At 32.4% G+C, this 17376-nt stretch overlaps 2 protein-coding genes across 6 annotated transcripts in view; one reads left to right on the forward strand and one right to left on the reverse strand.

Annotated features, from left to right (window-relative positions):
• The first annotated feature begins 212 nt into the window (after nucleotides 1-212).
• On the forward strand, nucleotides 213-1668 carry LOC108345133 (protein G1-like5). Its single transcript, XM_017583708.2, has one exon. It carries the CDS (start codon nucleotides 715-717, stop codon nucleotides 1255-1257), a length of 543 nt encoding a protein of 180 aa, XP_017439197.1. The 5' UTR covers nucleotides 213-714; the 3' UTR covers nucleotides 1258-1668.
• A 6411-nt stretch (nucleotides 1669-8079) lies between these two features.
• LOC108345529 (uncharacterized) overlaps nucleotides 8080-17376 on the reverse strand; it is a 43382-nt gene continuing 34085 nt past the window's right edge. For 3 of the 5 annotated variants that reach the window (XM_052879773.1, XM_052879772.1, XM_052879775.1), the window contains 13 exons: nucleotides 14725-14796; nucleotides 13675-13746; nucleotides 13536-13600; nucleotides 13354-13456; nucleotides 13148-13279; nucleotides 12765-12908; nucleotides 10953-11060; nucleotides 10788-10838; nucleotides 10639-10743; nucleotides 10443-10556; nucleotides 9983-10179; nucleotides 9564-9633; nucleotides 8080-9077 (listed from right to left, as the gene is read on the reverse strand). In XM_052879773.1, coding sequence (XP_052735733.1) covers nucleotides 8889-9077; nucleotides 9564-9633; nucleotides 9983-10179; nucleotides 10443-10556; nucleotides 10639-10743; nucleotides 10788-10838; nucleotides 10953-11060; nucleotides 12765-12908; nucleotides 13148-13279; nucleotides 13354-13456; nucleotides 13536-13600; nucleotides 13675-13746; nucleotides 14725-14796 — 1422 coding nt within the window. In that variant the 3' untranslated portion in view covers nucleotides 8080-8888. Of the gene's footprint in view, nucleotides 9078-9563; nucleotides 9634-9982; nucleotides 10180-10442; nucleotides 10557-10638; nucleotides 10744-10787; nucleotides 10839-10952; nucleotides 11061-12764; nucleotides 12909-13147; nucleotides 13280-13353; nucleotides 13457-13535; nucleotides 13601-13674; nucleotides 13747-14724; nucleotides 14797-17376 lie in introns of those variants that run through there. The other 2 variants (XM_052879774.1, XR_008250207.1) reach the window with 2 other exon arrangements.

Raw genomic sequence — 17376 nt, forward strand, 5'->3', positions numbered from 1 at the left:
GAAGAATAATAATAAACATATATTATGAAATTCGAATATTTTATTTTTCAATAGATACATTATTTCATATAATGATAAAAAAAAAAAGAGTAAATGCAAAGTGAAGGGAAGTGGAACGACGCGCTTAGAAGCAGAGCGTGAAAAAAAGAATGCAAAGATGTGTCTATAGAGCTATGGTCAGCATCATCACTATCTCTCACTGCCAAACTTTGTCCTGTTTTGGGGCACAGTGCCCTCTTCTTCATTTAATTCTTCTTCTCTTCTCTTCTCTTCTCTCTCACTTTCTCCTTCTGCAAACACAAATCTCTTGTTTTTCTTCCATTTCCATCGCTTTCTCTTTCACCGTACAATTTCTTCTTCTTCTTCTTCTTCTTCCCTCTTCATCTTCCACTTCACACTACAACAAGTTAATAAACACAGTGAAAAACATGCACCCTTTTAGCTTCTATCTCACCAAGCTTCTCTGACCAATACCGATAATCTTTCTTCCTACCAACACACACCCTCTTCACTTCTTTCTACTACACAATACAAAACCCTACCTACTCTTCCTAAGAACATCTTCATTTCTAGATACACACACACATATATATATGTTTATATAGCAGGTGGGTTCGTGGTGGATCCTTCTACTTCAACCTACCACCACAAAGTCAACCTCACTATCCACAAGATCCGACTCAAATCCAAATCACCAAGCATCAGATCTTTGCAATGGAGACCGTGCCATCCCCAATAACAAGCACCACCAACAGTGGTGGTGGTGGCGGCGGTAGTACTACTCCGAGTAGGTACGAGAACCAGAAGCGGCGAGACTGGAACACGTTCAGCCAGTATCTGCGGAACCACCGGCCGCCGCTGACGGTGGCCATGTGCAGTGGGGCGCACGTGCTGGAATTCCTGCACTACCTGGACCAATTCGGGAAGACGAAGGTGCACAATCCGACGTGCCCGTTCTTCGGGCTGCCTAACCCTCCGGCGCCGTGCCCCTGCCCGCTCCGCCAGGCCTGGGGCAGCCTGGATGCCCTAATCGGGCGCCTCCGCGCCGCCTACGAGGAGAACGGCGGGAGAGCCGAAAGCAACCCGTTCGGCGCCCGCGCCGTGAGGCTGTACTTGCATGATGTTCGTGAGTTTCAGGCGAAGGCGAGAGGAGTGAGCTACGAGAAGAAGAGAAAAAGGCCAAAGTCCTCCAACATCTCTAATGCAACTCCGGTTACCACTTCCCCCAATGCCACTGCAACTGCCACCGCTACTTAGTTTCTTCACATTCAAACCAATTATATAATCAATATCATCCATCATCCCATGCCCTCACATGCATATCTTTTTCTCCATTTCGTTTTGTGTTTATTTTTGGCAACTTTAAGGTTCTATTTATACGCCTTTGCTTACAAAGGTGTTCACGCCGCCTTCTGAATTCGTGAGATGTTTTTCTCAGTTGTCTGGCTTCCTGTGTTCGTGGAAATAGAATGTATACCAAACTAGGATACATGTTTATGCCTATTTTTAGTGCTCAAATTAATGGACATTTTCGGGATTTCTGATTCTCTACAGTAACACACTCACTGGAATCTATAAAATGATGAGCAGAAGAAGTGTATATTTAAGATCAAGATCTTTTTCCCATTGTAAGTTCGGTGCCAGTGAGAAATATTGAAGTTTAATCAAGATTAATAATGTTTTACTTTATATATACCTGAAAATTTATATGGATGGTTGAACTGCAGTTACCCATGTACTTGTAAAGTGATCAGAAGTTGCCGGTGCTGCCAATGTGCTTTCTTTTTGTAGTTTTTTTGTGTATTTTTTGCTAATAATTACTCACAGACGACATTTCTCTTTTTCTTAACAGTGTTTCTTAGCCAGCAGTTACATTGAGGAAGGTTTTTCTTTTCTTGTAATAATTAATTAACACATTTTCTGTGTTTGGTTTCTTTTCCCAGTGATCCATGCATGGATTAAGAAAAGTGTTATGAATAGTTAGTTGGGTGTAATATAATATTATTTATGTTAAACAACTAACAGTGTAAGTAACAGTTAGGTTGGAAAGTGGAAGAAGACAGCGTTGTGAAATGGAGTTAGGTTTGAGAAATCTGTGTTTAGAGGAAAACCTAGATTGTCTGTGTAGTGTTATAGGTGACAGCTAAAGATGGAGATTGAAAAGTAGCTAGATTTGTAACAACAATTTTTGGATTATTGAGAATGAGGGTAGGTTATTTGCCTAACCCCCTGTAACTAGGACAAAGAGCCCTTAAATTTGATGAAAAGTGGTTCTACATGGTATGGGTTAAAGGCCCTTTTATTCATGTATATGCATATTCTAATGTCTAAACCCAATACGATTAATGCAAGTTCCTTGGTTGAATCGGTTGCTTTAATTAATTAACATAATTGGGAATTCTTTCACAAATGATTATTTCTGTCATTTCCAATGATTCAACGGATATGGAAGTTAAACCACAACAGAAAATATAGTTACGATTAAAAATATTTAATAATTCGCAAATGTTATGATTTTTTACCACTGATATGTTACATTGTAGTATATATATATATATATATATATATATATATATATATATATATATATATATATATATATATATATATATATATTTAATGTATAATTGATATATGTTGTTCAGTAATATTTTATTAATTCAAACATTGTTTGTATGGTTAGATTGCTTTTTATAGGATGAAAACTACATTAATAGAGGCTAATTTAGGGCATGTAAAATTATTATATATGCCACATTTTATATAGCCCAGGATGCATGTCTATATATGAGGCATACATTCAACTTTACTAGATAACTGATGAGATAATTTTTTCAGACAAAAACATTAATAACTTTCACATTTTCATAAATTTGAGAATTTTTCATAAAGTCAATAAAATAAAATTCTCATTTGAATCATTGATAATTTTTTTTTTTTAAATTTCGTTTTAGTTTATATTTACGAACATTTTCCGTCTACTAACATTTTCCTTAAGTGACAATTCATTCGTTAAGTTAACTTGAGTGGTTAAATATGATTAACATTTTAATTTGTTTCTTTTTTTTAGTCTTTTAAAATGTATTTCTATTTTTATTTTCTTATATTTATTAATATTTTTTAAGTTATGAATTGTGTGTTAAATGACTACGTCAATAAATAAGTATATTGACTTGCATATTTTTTTTTTTTAAATTATTCTACTTTAAGGAATAATTCATGTGATAAACTTGTTTTGTTTTCTTTGCTAAGTTAGCATTTCCCTTTTTCTTCAATTTTTTTTATTTGTCATCGAGAATCTAAATAATGATCTGTATCTGTTTTTATTATGTTAACTTTAACCTTAAATAAAAATAAATAAATAAATAAACTTAAAGAAATAGAGGATATAAATCCTGATTAAAGATAAATAAAACTGTTTTCATAACTTTTTTTCCTTATTGACATGGTTACTTAATGAAAATAATGTCAATAAACAATAGAAATAAAAAAAATCCATTGAACCAGTGACTTTTTTATTGGAAAAAAATGAAGAATTAAAAAAACAACACACGTGTCACTAGTTAGGTCCTCCCATGTCTCACTTAAGGTATAAATTATCACTTAATGAATGCTAGTGAATAGTAGATACAAAAAAAAAACATAAATAATCTTTTCATCAAATAAAAAGAAAATCAATGACCATAATCTACGGGGAAAATTATTTAAATCAGTAATGTGAGTTATATATAGTATACTAAAAAAGGTATACTTTATAAAGCAAAATTGATCTAATCCTACTTTCCTTGTTTTGTTAGAGACATATGAGAAAAGTTGTATAGATGCATGTATCTTTTGAAATATGGTGTACTAATAATATCTTATAGTATTTTGTAATTATTAGAGATAATTGAATTAAGTTAACTTTATAAGATTCTAGTTCCATCATACCTTAAAGTAGTTGCCCACGAATTGTGACAATAATTGTCAAAAGTATTACAATTTGTTTTATTTATTAAGAAGAAAGTCAGATAAATTTGACAAATGAACCCTGAACAAATTCATACAAAATATTAAAATATCAATTTCAACTAAACATTTTAAAATAATATATTTATGAGTTATTCTTATCTCACTCATTTTTATCCAATCTAAAGTCATATTTAATTCTTAATAAAATAATCTAAAAAAATATAGTCCTTATACAATATTATTTATTTTACTTTTTAAACTTTTCGTAAAATGCACCTTTATTTCCGCAACCATCAAACTAAATAACTCTAATTCAATTCAGTAGCTAATCAAGTTTTAATCTTACAGTAATAATCGATTCCACGCAAAGGTGATGCTGCTGCTGCAATGTTTGAATGTCAATTTTAATTTATGTATCTCAATTTAGGTGCAATGTTAATCTAATAATAATTTCAGTTTTATGTTTTTAAAATGAAAAATGTAAAACTTCCTTTTTGAGACTCATAAAATGGATTTTCAAACTGAGTCTAAGTGGATGTTAGGATTTTATTTTTGAAAATACGGGGATCACAATATATATTCTCGTATTTATATAAATATATTATTAAGATATGTTATATATATATATATATATATATATATATATATATATCTTTCAATTATATTTTACGCTATAAAAAGCAATATTTGTTCTTAAAAGAGAGTTTCTGATGGTCTCGTATATATAAAAGTTATTTTTTATATATAAAGTTCGTATTAATGCCTGATTAAAAAACTCAAACATGATATTTACGATGGTAATATTTTTAAGTTTAATATTTCTAGAAAAAAGAAAGATAATTTGGGGTTTAAAAAAGTAAAAATATTAAGATATTCATAAATGTATGTGTGGGAAGTAGAGTACCCAAAATTTTGTACTCTACGAAGGATTTCAGAAACCCCATGGACACTCTACAAATCATGCTTGTTGCACATTTTCGTAAAACTCTATTTAAATTCTTAAAACTTTCTGACGTGTAGATCGATGCAGTGACTTACAATCTATCAAATTTTTTAATCAAAATATCAAGATATGGAAGCAACCAAACAATGAAAAAGTGAATTGTATTTTTAATTTAATAAAGAACAAATGTATAATTTGTATCGTGTATCTGTTTAGCTGAGTATTTTTAGGTCGAGTTATTCAAACCTAAAACACCTTCTCTAGATCAAGTTCTTCATGATAAGCTCTTTCAATCGTACTAAACTCTTCTTCCGGTCTCCTTTAAGTCGAGCTTCTCCATTTGAGTTTCAATATTGAAACTCTTTTAAGTAGAACTTTCCAGACTGAATTTCTTTAGACAAAACTTCTAGATTGATCACTCTCGAATAAAATTCCTTTAGTTAACTCGTTTGAGCTATTCACTCTAAATTAATTGATTACAAAATGGTTGTTAACAATGATAACAACGAATGGAGGACTATCCTGACCAAAGAGCATGGTAGATCAATTACAACATGCTCAAATTAACAATGATAGTGACTAATTAATCTCTTAATGCAGATTAAGATATAATTTGATTGTGATTAGACCGACAAAAGTGTAAAAACTCATCACAACTACTATATATAAAGATCTTAGGTATGACTTTAACATAACATACACATAATATGCATTGATTATTAATCGAACGATCATTTATTGACTTTAGCATGGTAATACCTCCTGCAGATACCATCCGAACAAACTTTAAACGATACTGAAAAGACACTAAAAATCAAGTAACTGACCGTCGAGAATCTATCCAATCTACAATACAATTTGTCTGATCTAGGAGTAATCACAAGTCCAATCAAGAACTTCCAAAACAAAACTAGTTGAAAATCAAATTAAAATTCGGTTATCGAACTCTAAACTACAATTTGAAAGGAATCAAAACTACAATTTGGAAGGAATAAGTTGAAAAACAAATCAAAATTCCATTCCTAAAGTGATTTTTTATTTTATTTTCTTTAAAAAAGGAAGGAAGAGATTTTCGAAAAATAAAAATAGTAAGAAATAACACGATTGATAATTGAGTTTGTCATCTTATCTAGATATATTTGAGATGGAAGTGTGAGATTTAAGTGAAAAGAATATGAAATTTGAAAAGTTTTGGATTTGAATAGTTACATTTGTTGAAGTTAAATAAAGTGTACGAAAAATGGTTGAATAATGTAAGAGTAGTGGTGTGAATGGTGCATGAAAATTGTGCAAACTTTAGGTAAAGGTGTTGTATGATTGTACCTTTTCTCCAATATTCTATCTGAAGATGCTGTCCATAGAATTCAAACAAGTTGTTTTTGGCAGCAGAAGACTTTATATTAATGTACCATCTTCTCGTAACCTCTTATTGTTACTGTGTTACGAAACCAAGGTGCAAAAAATTTGTACTCATTTTCACCAAAACGAAGCCAAACTTTGAATAGATCGATGTCAATGCTTTCCAACTTATAATTAATTTATATCTTTCCCACACTTCTTTTCTTTTCCCTTCTTGTTTTGCTTACCATCTTTAATTTATTACCCCACTCTCTCTTCTTTCTCATGCCCACTTACATCTTCAAATAAAATACACACTCAAACCAAATATTAATTACCATGTCATAGTTTAAATTGTTCTATTATATATATATATATATATATATATATATATATATATATATATATATATATATATATATATATTAAGTGAGGTAAAAATAAATTATAATTCATTTTATAAATTGATTTTCTGAAAAATGTTTAAACTTAAATTCTTAACATTAGAGATTAATTTAGATATTAATTTTTTTTATAGTCAAAATTTTGCTAACTAACGTTAAAGTAAAGATGAATGACAAATTTACAAATCAATTATAATTTTTATTCATAACAAAAACAATTTTAGATATTAATATTTAAATTGGTTATTATATTGATTAATATTTTTTTTTAAAATTAGTTGTTATTTAAAAAGAAAAATATATTGTTTTAAGTCGAAAGTAATTTCTTATCATCTTTATGAATATATGTTTTTTATTATGAAATCGTCACCTTCTTAGAGTTTCATCTGTTGTCAACTAGATCATTCTCTTAGAGTGTTTTGGTTGATTTGGTGGTGTTATGTTATGTTGATTGGAGTTTACGGTAATTTCAAGTCTTTTTTCTTTTGTTTGAGAAATGAAAAACTTCAAGTTAAGATTTAATTAGTTAAAATTGATCTGAGTTAAAAGGATAGGTAGAGAATGAAATCTTTTAAGGATAGATACTTGTCAATAAGCTGATGTGATGTTAATTGATTTTGATTAAGAAAAATAGTATGGGAAATATTATTGGTACAAATTTTGTAAAGATGAATTGAAATATATACATGTAGGATAAGGTTTGCAAATATGGATATGGTTTATGTAAATTATTTGAATTTAGATTATTTGTGATCAAATTAAATATTGTTAAAAAAAACACATTTTTATGTTTTCTTACTTTTGTTTCTATTATTAAATTAGAATACAAATAAATATAGCTAAGAAAAAAATGAGATTCGACAACTTAATTGTGATGTGTGATTTATTTTTGTATATTATTGTGTGCTTGGTCAAGGGCGAGAGTCAACAAATTATTTGAAATTAATAATATAATGTTATTTGTATTTTTTATTTAATATTTTGATTGATTGAAAATTTTAGAAATGTTAAATTCAAATTTGTTAGGTTGTCTATCTGATATGAAATTTGTTATTTTTTTCTCGTCCTGAACAATTCGTCCAATAGACAACAATTTTCTCAATTAATCTTAAACCGAGAACAATTAACTCATTTATTATTTAAATTTGTTATGCAAATTATATTTCATCGACTTACTTTATTTTAAAATATTATGAGATATATGATTTGTATATAAAATTGAAAATGTTTACAAATATGAAATTGATATTTGTAGATATAAGATTTGATAAATGAATTGAAATTATTGAAGATATTCATGTCTATATTCAATTTATCAATATGTACGTTATGTGTATAATTGGACACATAAATGATTTTGATCTTACATTAATTTGTGTTTAATTGGACACGTAAATGATTTAAAATTAAATATTTTAGATGGTAAGATGGATTATTTATATAGCTTATAAGATTAATATAAAAATTCATTACTGAAAAAATACACTCCTAGGAGGAAAGTATTTAAACAGCATTCATCATTGCGGCACCCATCATTGCTATTGCGGCTTCCACCGGACTGCTAAAAAAATGGAGCTAAATGAAGATTGAGCTTTCATGATTGTCACTCGACAATTGCATTTACTGTCATACGTAACTGTACATATTGATGAGCAAGATCTTAACATAAGATGCAGACACACCAAAACAGATGGAGCCATATGTATACTTCTACAAACATAATTGCAAAACTTGTGTGAACAAAATCACTCTAGCATTTTGATCTTCTCAAGAATGATCTTCCGTGAAAGTTTAAGTTTGCACAAGCATATGAATGGCTTAGTATCTCTAACGGATCTGAACGGACTGTGAGCACGTTAGAGCACAAACATGAAAAGTTGCATAGAATGCGAGGCTCCTGCAAAACTAAGTGATAGTAATGTATATCTACACAAGGATGCATTTTTCCACAAAAGAATGTGCCTCGACAACTATTGTCATTGAATTGCAACTAAGACCTTCTTCAGGCAGCTTTTCTACTTTTGTAATAGCCTCTCTGACAAACAAAAAAGAAGCTTTTACTTTTTCAAACAACCCAAGTGATATATGATATAACTGAGGAAAGCCAAGTGAAGATAGGACACGGAGTAACTCCAAATAATTTGTATGCCAAGAGATTAGCTCTCTACGTTTATCTTCAGCTGCTGGCTTAATCAGTAGTGATCCCAACTCCACTTCGGAAGCTTTATACAGTACAAGCCATACACAGTTGATCACATTGTCCTTAGAAATCCACGAACTTCAACTAGGAAACTAGTAAGATTTTTTCTAAACCTCTGGTAATTTATTCGATCCAGGGAGGAAGAAAGCTGATTTGCACTTGTTAGTGTGTGAAATGCATTTGCCAGCCTAGTTTTGAGTGTTGGATTTGGTTGTCTCTCTATCAATTCATTCCCCAATCTCTGTAAGGAAATTTACCAAAATCTTCTCAGGATCCATACATAAAATAAAAGGGGGAAATCATATAGGGATGCAAGAATGTTGTATAGTAACTGATTATGTAAAATTTTCTTAAAAACTGAAGTTTGAATACCCTACCCCCAAAAAACAATAATATATAAGCTGGTTCACAATTGAAGTTCTTTTTGGAATGTAAGTCGCCATTAGCAACAGACAAGCTAAGCTTTTCACTGAACAAAAATATATGGACACTGATTTGAAATGGATTTATATGGACACTGAACAAAAATATAAAACATATTCTCGACATGACAAGTAACGTAGCTGGCATATTCACTATTGAAGAGAATATGCAACACTATGTTCATCTATAGATCAATTTTATAATACTAGTTCAAACATGTTAGCTATGAAAATTTAATAAAGAATGTTTGTAACCTAGAACTTGCATTGAATATTTTTTACCAAATGCAATTTAGAGATCATACCTGATACAGGCCTTGCTCACACAGGATTAATGGAAGGAGAGCATCTGCTGCAACACTGATCAGATCCGAACTGAAATAACAATGGTAATACTGTTAGCCAATTGCAATGTGATTTTGCAACAGTATTGACTAAAGATGTGAAGTGGCCGTTTTGTATCATTATACTAGGAAACAGATGTACTTGTGTGGAAATGTGTTTTCCAATTTAAACTAAATCAATTGACAAGTTTTATTAAATACATACCACACTTGAAAATAAAGTATGTGGGTGTGCTCTAAAAGATGGGGCATTATTTGACTTGCACATTCATTTGACACCCCCACAATAGATAAACAGTCCCACTCTCAAGGTCCAAAACATAGTCGGTCTTGGTAAAACAAAAGAAAAGGGGAAAAAAGAATTTTCTGTGCATTCTCACCTATAATCCTCAAAAAGGAGAAGCTGCAGCAATGAACGAAGAAAACGGCTCAAAAGACCTTCCTGAACATTCCCACTTGAATCCTTAAGACCCGTGGTGTGGGCACCCAAGCCTATATTACCATTACCAGTCTCTTTGTAGTGGTAAGAAGCAAGAGCTTGCAGAGCTCTCAGACTCTTACTAACCACATCTGCGTCCTTCAAAATCCCAAATCATATAGTTCTTAGACGCAAATTCTAAGCACAATATAAGTTACCAATTAGAAAATAAATTCATCTTGAACTGTAATAAACAGTGGGGAAATTTATCCATTTTTCAAAAAAGTTTCTTTAGGACACTGGAAAAGAATGCTAAACTGTTGAAACACTGCTTAAGCTTATTGTAGCTTAATTAGTTTAGTTTCAAACTGCTTCATTCTATAATATTGATTATTAAAGAAAAAGCGCATTACAAATATTACCTGATGGTGAAGACCAAAATCAAGGGTTCCAAGTACATGAGCAAAGGCTTCACTATTTAGTAGCGCAAATGTTTCTGGATAAACCTCCAACATATGTGAAAGGAGAGAAAAATACTGCAAATGAGTTATACAGTAAGTATCAGCTTTGGATAACACTCAATCCCGTATTATTCCACAGAGCACATGAATATCTTACATCATGACAAAGTTTGGGATATTTTAAGAGTTCCATAGAAATCAATGGCGCGACCATGTGAAGTCCATAGTAAACCACCTGCAAGACACATGCACTAGAAATTGACTACTAACTTAACATGAAACTGATTAATGTAATCTTGATATTACCTGAGATATGTTAGTGCCTTGGGCCTCAATCGAATCTGACGAGAAATCAATCTGCCACAATAAGAATTTTTTAGTTAAGTTGCACCTTAGTTAAGTATGAGTATTGGAGGCAGGTAATCTCTTTCCAACTGCTAGTCAAATAAATTACGCAAAGAAAATATTTACCATGTCTTTAGAGCAAAGACTTGAGAGAAGTTGAAGAAGTGCACGCAAATCTCTATACTTGTCTGTTTTAGACTCACTAATTAAGCTGAGTGACAGACTTAGTGATATCTGAAAAAGGAGCGAATAACTTGAGAGAGAATATTTTTAAAATAACAAAAAAGAAAAATTGAATCAGAAACAATTATGAGGATTTGTTCAGACAGCAACAATATATTAACTTCATATCGGGCCAGTTCGTTTAAACTTAAAAATAAGTGTTTTTGAAATAAATAATTTGTAAGAAATCATATATTTAAAACAGACAAGACTTTCTTATAAAAGTAAGATGAATAAAATTTTATTTTTCAAATAGTAAGAAGTGAATTTTAAACTTAACTTAGTCGCACAAAACAAGCTTGTAAGGTGAAGTTTGTACATACTTATATATTCTAAATTGACTTTATCTCTAGTTGATGTGAGACTTTCAACATATTACTCTTACACCAAGGTTTGTTAGTGGCCCGATAACGAGTGAAATGATATGTCCAACAAATAAAAATCTTACTAGGATGGACTTTAACTCCACAAAACCAACTTGTAAGATGAGGTTTGCACACACTTTTATATATATATATATATATATATATATATATATATATATATATATATATATATATATATATATATATATATATATATATATTCTAAATTTACTTTATCTCTAGTTAATGTAGGACTTCTAATATAAATAAGTATATGGGAATAAACACAAAACAAAAACAAAAATCTGTTTATTTTAGTAAAAAAAAACATCTTTATCAAAAAAATAAGCACAAACGAAACAACGCATAATATAATTGAAACACTTATTTTTGGTATTGGGATGAAAGAGAAAGGCAGTTTAAAAGGGAAAAAAATTTAAATAAAAAAGTTCTTTGCATCTTTATGCTTCATACAAACTTATAAAGGTGTGTAATCATTGACTTTTAACACTGAAGGTATAGGACTCCAAAGATTTTCCTTTCCAACTATCTGACCTCGACATTTGTATGTGGTTTGAACTTGAACCAGATTAAAGCTTCAATAGTATACTTTATCTTTTTCAGAAAAAGAAAATTCATATAGAAGAGGGAGGCTGAGAGCACAACTAACTAGTGCTCACTTACCCGAGATGAAAATCCCTAGGAAAAATAAAAGAGACATGTAAAAAGCCTATTCATAAGGTAATTTTTATTTAAATTCAACTTTATCATAACCGAATGCATCCAAAAAAATTACAAAATGGAAGCCAAACGGGAGCCCCAACAATCTGAGGTACCAAAAGGAAAGTTTAATATTATGATAGAGGAACAATCAATAGCAAATGAGGTGGCAGCCGTTGGCAAGGTGCAAGAGAATTTTGTTACACAGTTAGGACACGTATCTAAGTATGATGAAATCAAGGTGATCCAAAAAGGTGAGAACAATCGCATAACAAACTCTGTTGTGAAGGACTACGTTTGGGTAGAGAAATGAAATAAAATAAGGGACAATAGAAGAGAAGAGGGAGGAATTGGATCAGTCACTTGGCTTTCTTTCCTTGACCCTCTCTGGAATTCTCTGCTCTTAGTTTTCCTTATCTTCATTTAGCTTTTGTATAATTGTATCACCTATCACAGTCTCACTGTTAAGTTCTTCCTCTAGTAAGATACCCATACATGAGTAGCATAATACGGTACAGTACTTTTTCTCTTTCTTCATCCCTTTCGCTTACATTTAACTAGCCAAGGTGTTCCTCCTGATCCAAAGTATTTGCCATACGAAAAAAAAATATAAGTGATAACAGAAAATTACCTTGCCAATATTGTGAGATGAATACAGCTGAAGCAAACGCATGCAGAAATCAACGACGGCAGCAGTTTCTTGGGCCTCCAAGTATGTAATTTGTCCATCAACCCAGTCAACTACAAATTTAAGTAGCAGGTAGACAACTGCAGACTAAACAATAAATACATATAAGTACAGAGCAACAAGATGTCAGAAACTTGGAAATTACACACATTTGTTAACAATATAATGAAATCATTATAAGGAATAAAATTAACTTGATAAAATGAATAATTTAGATACTATAAGATGTTAAAAAAAATATAAGAGTCATATAAATAACACTTCTGAGTTTGCCAAGAGCAATGAGGATTATATAAGTTGAAGATACTGATATATGGGACTGCTACCTCATGTTTATAAACTTCAAGAAGAATTAGAATGGGATTCATTACAGAGAATCCCAGTTCATAGATAGCCTTCTGTGTTCGAGGTTCGGACGCACTTGCAGCTCCACGTAGCCGTTCCAACATGCAGCTGACCTACAGAACGTTGATGATATTGAGGACAAAATTTCATACAAACATTGCAATGACATAATTGTTCAAGCCCTCACCGAAAGGAGAATATCTGGTTGTTGGGCAATGCTTCTAAAATTATGCTTCCTAGATATCTCCACTATGTATGTTGCAATAGGACCCATGAGATTTCTTACATACCTATAAATAAAAATAAACAAAAGGTTTACAGCATCAAATTTTGAAAATATAGCAAAAGAAAGTTTAAGTAAATACTCACTGACTAGATGCCTCTGAATTTCTTATGCCTGAAGCTGAACGAACTAGTGTTTGTGCAAGAGATCGCTGGAGCAAGAAACTGATGGCCTTAGAAAACAACTCATAACAACATAGTAGATAGTGCGTGATAAAGATCTTACCTGATGAGCAGTGTCCAACAACATCAAAGTCTTTTCAGTGGAAAATGAGGTTGCTAGTTCATGCCATGAATTCTGCACATAATATCAAAAGAACAAGCGAATCAAACTGTGATAGTAACACTGGTGGTAAGAAGTAGAATAACAGATGAGAGCTGTATGAAGGTCTTTTTGGGTCTCAAGTGTATTAGAAATAACCATCATTTTTATGATAAATGGGAATTTGATCTCTTCTAGTATGTACAACACTTTTAATATTGTTTAAAACCAATTAAAAAAACAATTAATGTATCATTAAGAAAGCATCTAAAGTGGCGAACACATAAAATACAACACATTATTTTTGAGAATTACACCATCACCAAAAATCCTTTCGGAATACTTCCCAGTTTATGGGAGTATAAGAATCAAGTAAACAATGAGAAATACTTCTGTGCTGAATAGACCATTAAGTTGACATGATTACTGAAGATCATATCAAAATGGTAATGCATTATCGGATCTATGTGCTAAAAAACCTTACAACTATCAAAGACATTGACATACACATCATGGTGACATGGACCTTCTGTTTGGAAGTCTATACCCAAGGAAGAACCCTTTCTGTGAGGCATTGTAACCCCCTACCCCTCCAATGAGACAGATTTGCAGCTAAAGTAATCAATTATAAAGCTAGTTGTGTTAGTCAACTTTGGAGCATGAGAACCAACCTACTTGAGCTACCTCAGTAATTAAATTGTATCTCCTAGAAATTTAAGATACACTCCAATATTCCAAGATAATATGAGAAAATTGGCATGGAAGATGCTATATAAACACAAAGGAAAGGATGGATATGATATGATGCGTTTTACAGTTTGATTGATCATTTTGTCATCATTATATTGTTACGAGCATTCTATTATTATAACTTACAAAAGCAAATACTTACCAAACTTGAATCACCCATTAATGAAAAATACATTTTAAAATATGCATACTCTTAAGTTTGCATCAATACAACACTTGATGTGCTTTATCAATTTAAAGGTACATAAATAAGTGTTGACTCACCAGAGTAACAAGGTGGATGCATATATGCTTTTGCTGAACCAGAGAATGAAGTAACTGGTAACAAGTGAGTCCCTAGGGAAAAATACATTGCATTCGAAACAAGGTCATTTGACATTTATTCCAGCATCTTTTACGGATAAATTGCACTTTGGGATTAAAAATTGAATATTAAATTTTAGAAGGAAAAAATGGTAAAGAAAATATGCATATCAAATAAATCAAACATAAATGTCTAGGGTGCCAGTCAACACATTCTCTTAACAGATCTAAGAAGATGAATCCACCTACCCAAGTATTAGATGTTACAATTTGTGCTCTTTTTGGATAATAATTTTGACATACAATTACATATTCAAATCTAATTTTTTCTTTGAAATATCAGAAATGTAATTCATTCATAATCCTAGCACTTTCAAAGAAAAGGTTTGGATACATAAAAATATCCAATAATATCTTAATCTTAGGCCGAAAACTAAAAACACGTTGAAAGTCTTATATCGACTAGAGATAAGGCAAATTTATAATATATATGTGATAGAAACCCAACAATTAAACTGAATATCACAGGTATATTATTCAAGTATTATGCAGAAGAAAAGTTATGGACTGAAAGCTCTACAATCACTAGTAAAACCCAGAGTGCTCTCACTCCTAACCAGAGGATGACTCTCCTCCTAACCAACTCACCACCTCCTACTCCGTATCCCCCTTCACATTCTCTATTCTCTCTCCTATAACAGAATTCCCCTCCCCTGGATTCCTGACACGTCATTCCCCTCTCTAACTAACTTCCCTTTCTTTTCCTAACTCCATTTTCTTTCTTCTCACGTAAACATTCCATATTTTGGGCCTTGCTCCCTCTATAATTGTTTCATGTTGATTAACAGGCCCATCCTTATTAGGAGTCCTATCATTACTCCCTCCTGCAACAACAGCCTTGTCCTCAAGGCTAAAATAAGGAAATTGACTTCGCAATAGTCCCTCATCTTCCCAAGTTGCCTCCTCCTCTGTTCTCCCCTTCCATTTAACCAACCATTGTTTAGTAATAGTAGCACCCTCAGGAATCTCCCTGGTTGCTAACACTGTCTCAGGTTCTTCTTGATCTTCCTCCTCAAGACTCAACTCTGTTGGTAAAGTGGGTTCTACCGCATGATTACCAATAGCCTTTTTTAATTGAGAAACATGAAAAACCGGGTGTACTTTTGCTGATTCCGGCAACTGCACCTTATAAGACACTTCTCCCTTCTTCTCCACCACTAAGAAAGGCCCATAATACCGAGGTGCCAGCTTCTGATTAATACGTCGAGCTATGGTTACTTGTCTATGGGGACGCAATTTAATAAACACCCACTCTCCGACCTCGAACTGCATGAATCTCCGCTTTTTGTCTGCAAATTTCTTCATTTACTGCTGGGCTCGCAGCAGATGATATTTCAATTGTCGAATAGCTTCATCTCTATCAACCAAGTCAGCGGCTACAGCTTCCACACGTGTTTCGCCCTGTGTAAAACGCACTAAAGCAGGTGGTGTTCTCCCATACACAATTTCAAAAGGGGGGTTTTTCCTGTTGCTCCATGAAAAGTAGTATTATACAATAATTCTGCCCAAGGTACCCAATATGACCAGTTCTTGGGCTGTTCCGACACAAACATCGTAAATAAGCTTCTAAACATCGATTTACCACTTCCGTTTGACCATCGGTCTCAGGATGATAAGAAGAACTCATTTTTAAAGTTGTTCCCTGAAATCGAAATAATTCCTGCCAAAAAAGACTCATGAACACAGGGTCTCGATCACTAACAATCAATTGCGGAAGGCCGTGAAGTCGTACAATCTCCTTAGCAAATAATTCAGCAATCTTCCTGGCAGTATAAGGATGTTTCAATAAAATAAAGTGGCCATATTTAGACAATCGATCCACCACTACAAATATAGCTTGAAACCCCTTCGATTTTGGTAAGCCCGTAATGAAGTCTAGGGAAATATCTTCCCAAATCCTATCTGGAATAGGCAGGGGCTGTAGTAATCCTGCTGGAGACGTTGCTTCATATTTCTGTCGTTGGCACACATCACATGCTTTAACAAACTCTTGAATCATCTTCTTCATTCCCGTCCAGTACAGATTTGCTGCGATACATTTGTAAGTTCTTAAAAAACCCGAGTGACCCCCTACTGGTGAAGAATGAAACTCATTTAAGATAGTAGGAATTAAATCTGACTAGCTGACAATACCAAGCGTCCTTTGTAAAATAATACTCCTCTTTGCAAACTGAAATCTGCAACAGATGCATCTTCCTGTTGTAACTTCTGCACCACTTGCTGTAAGAAAGGATCTACTTCCACTTCCTCTTGGATATGCTGTTCCTGCAACCATAATGGAAAAGACTGAATCTCCCTCAATTCCCCCGCTTCGAACATTCTTGATAGTGAGTCAGCAGCTTTATTCTCTGGGCCCGGTTTGTAAATCACCTCAAACTGATATCCTAACAATTTTGCCAGCCAATTTTGTTGAGCTTCGGTGGTGATTTTTTGATGTAAGAGGTGTCTTAAACTCTTCTGATCTGAGTACACCTTAAAACTCCTTCCAATCAAGTATGGTCTCCAATGTTGGACCGCCAACACTAATGCCATTAATTATTTCTCATAGGCTGA

This window comes from Vigna angularis, chromosome 6 (assembly GCF_016808095.1).
Source record: "Vigna angularis cultivar LongXiaoDou No.4 chromosome 6, ASM1680809v1, whole genome shotgun sequence".
NCBI lineage: Eukaryota > Viridiplantae > Streptophyta > Magnoliopsida > Fabales > Fabaceae > Vigna > Vigna angularis.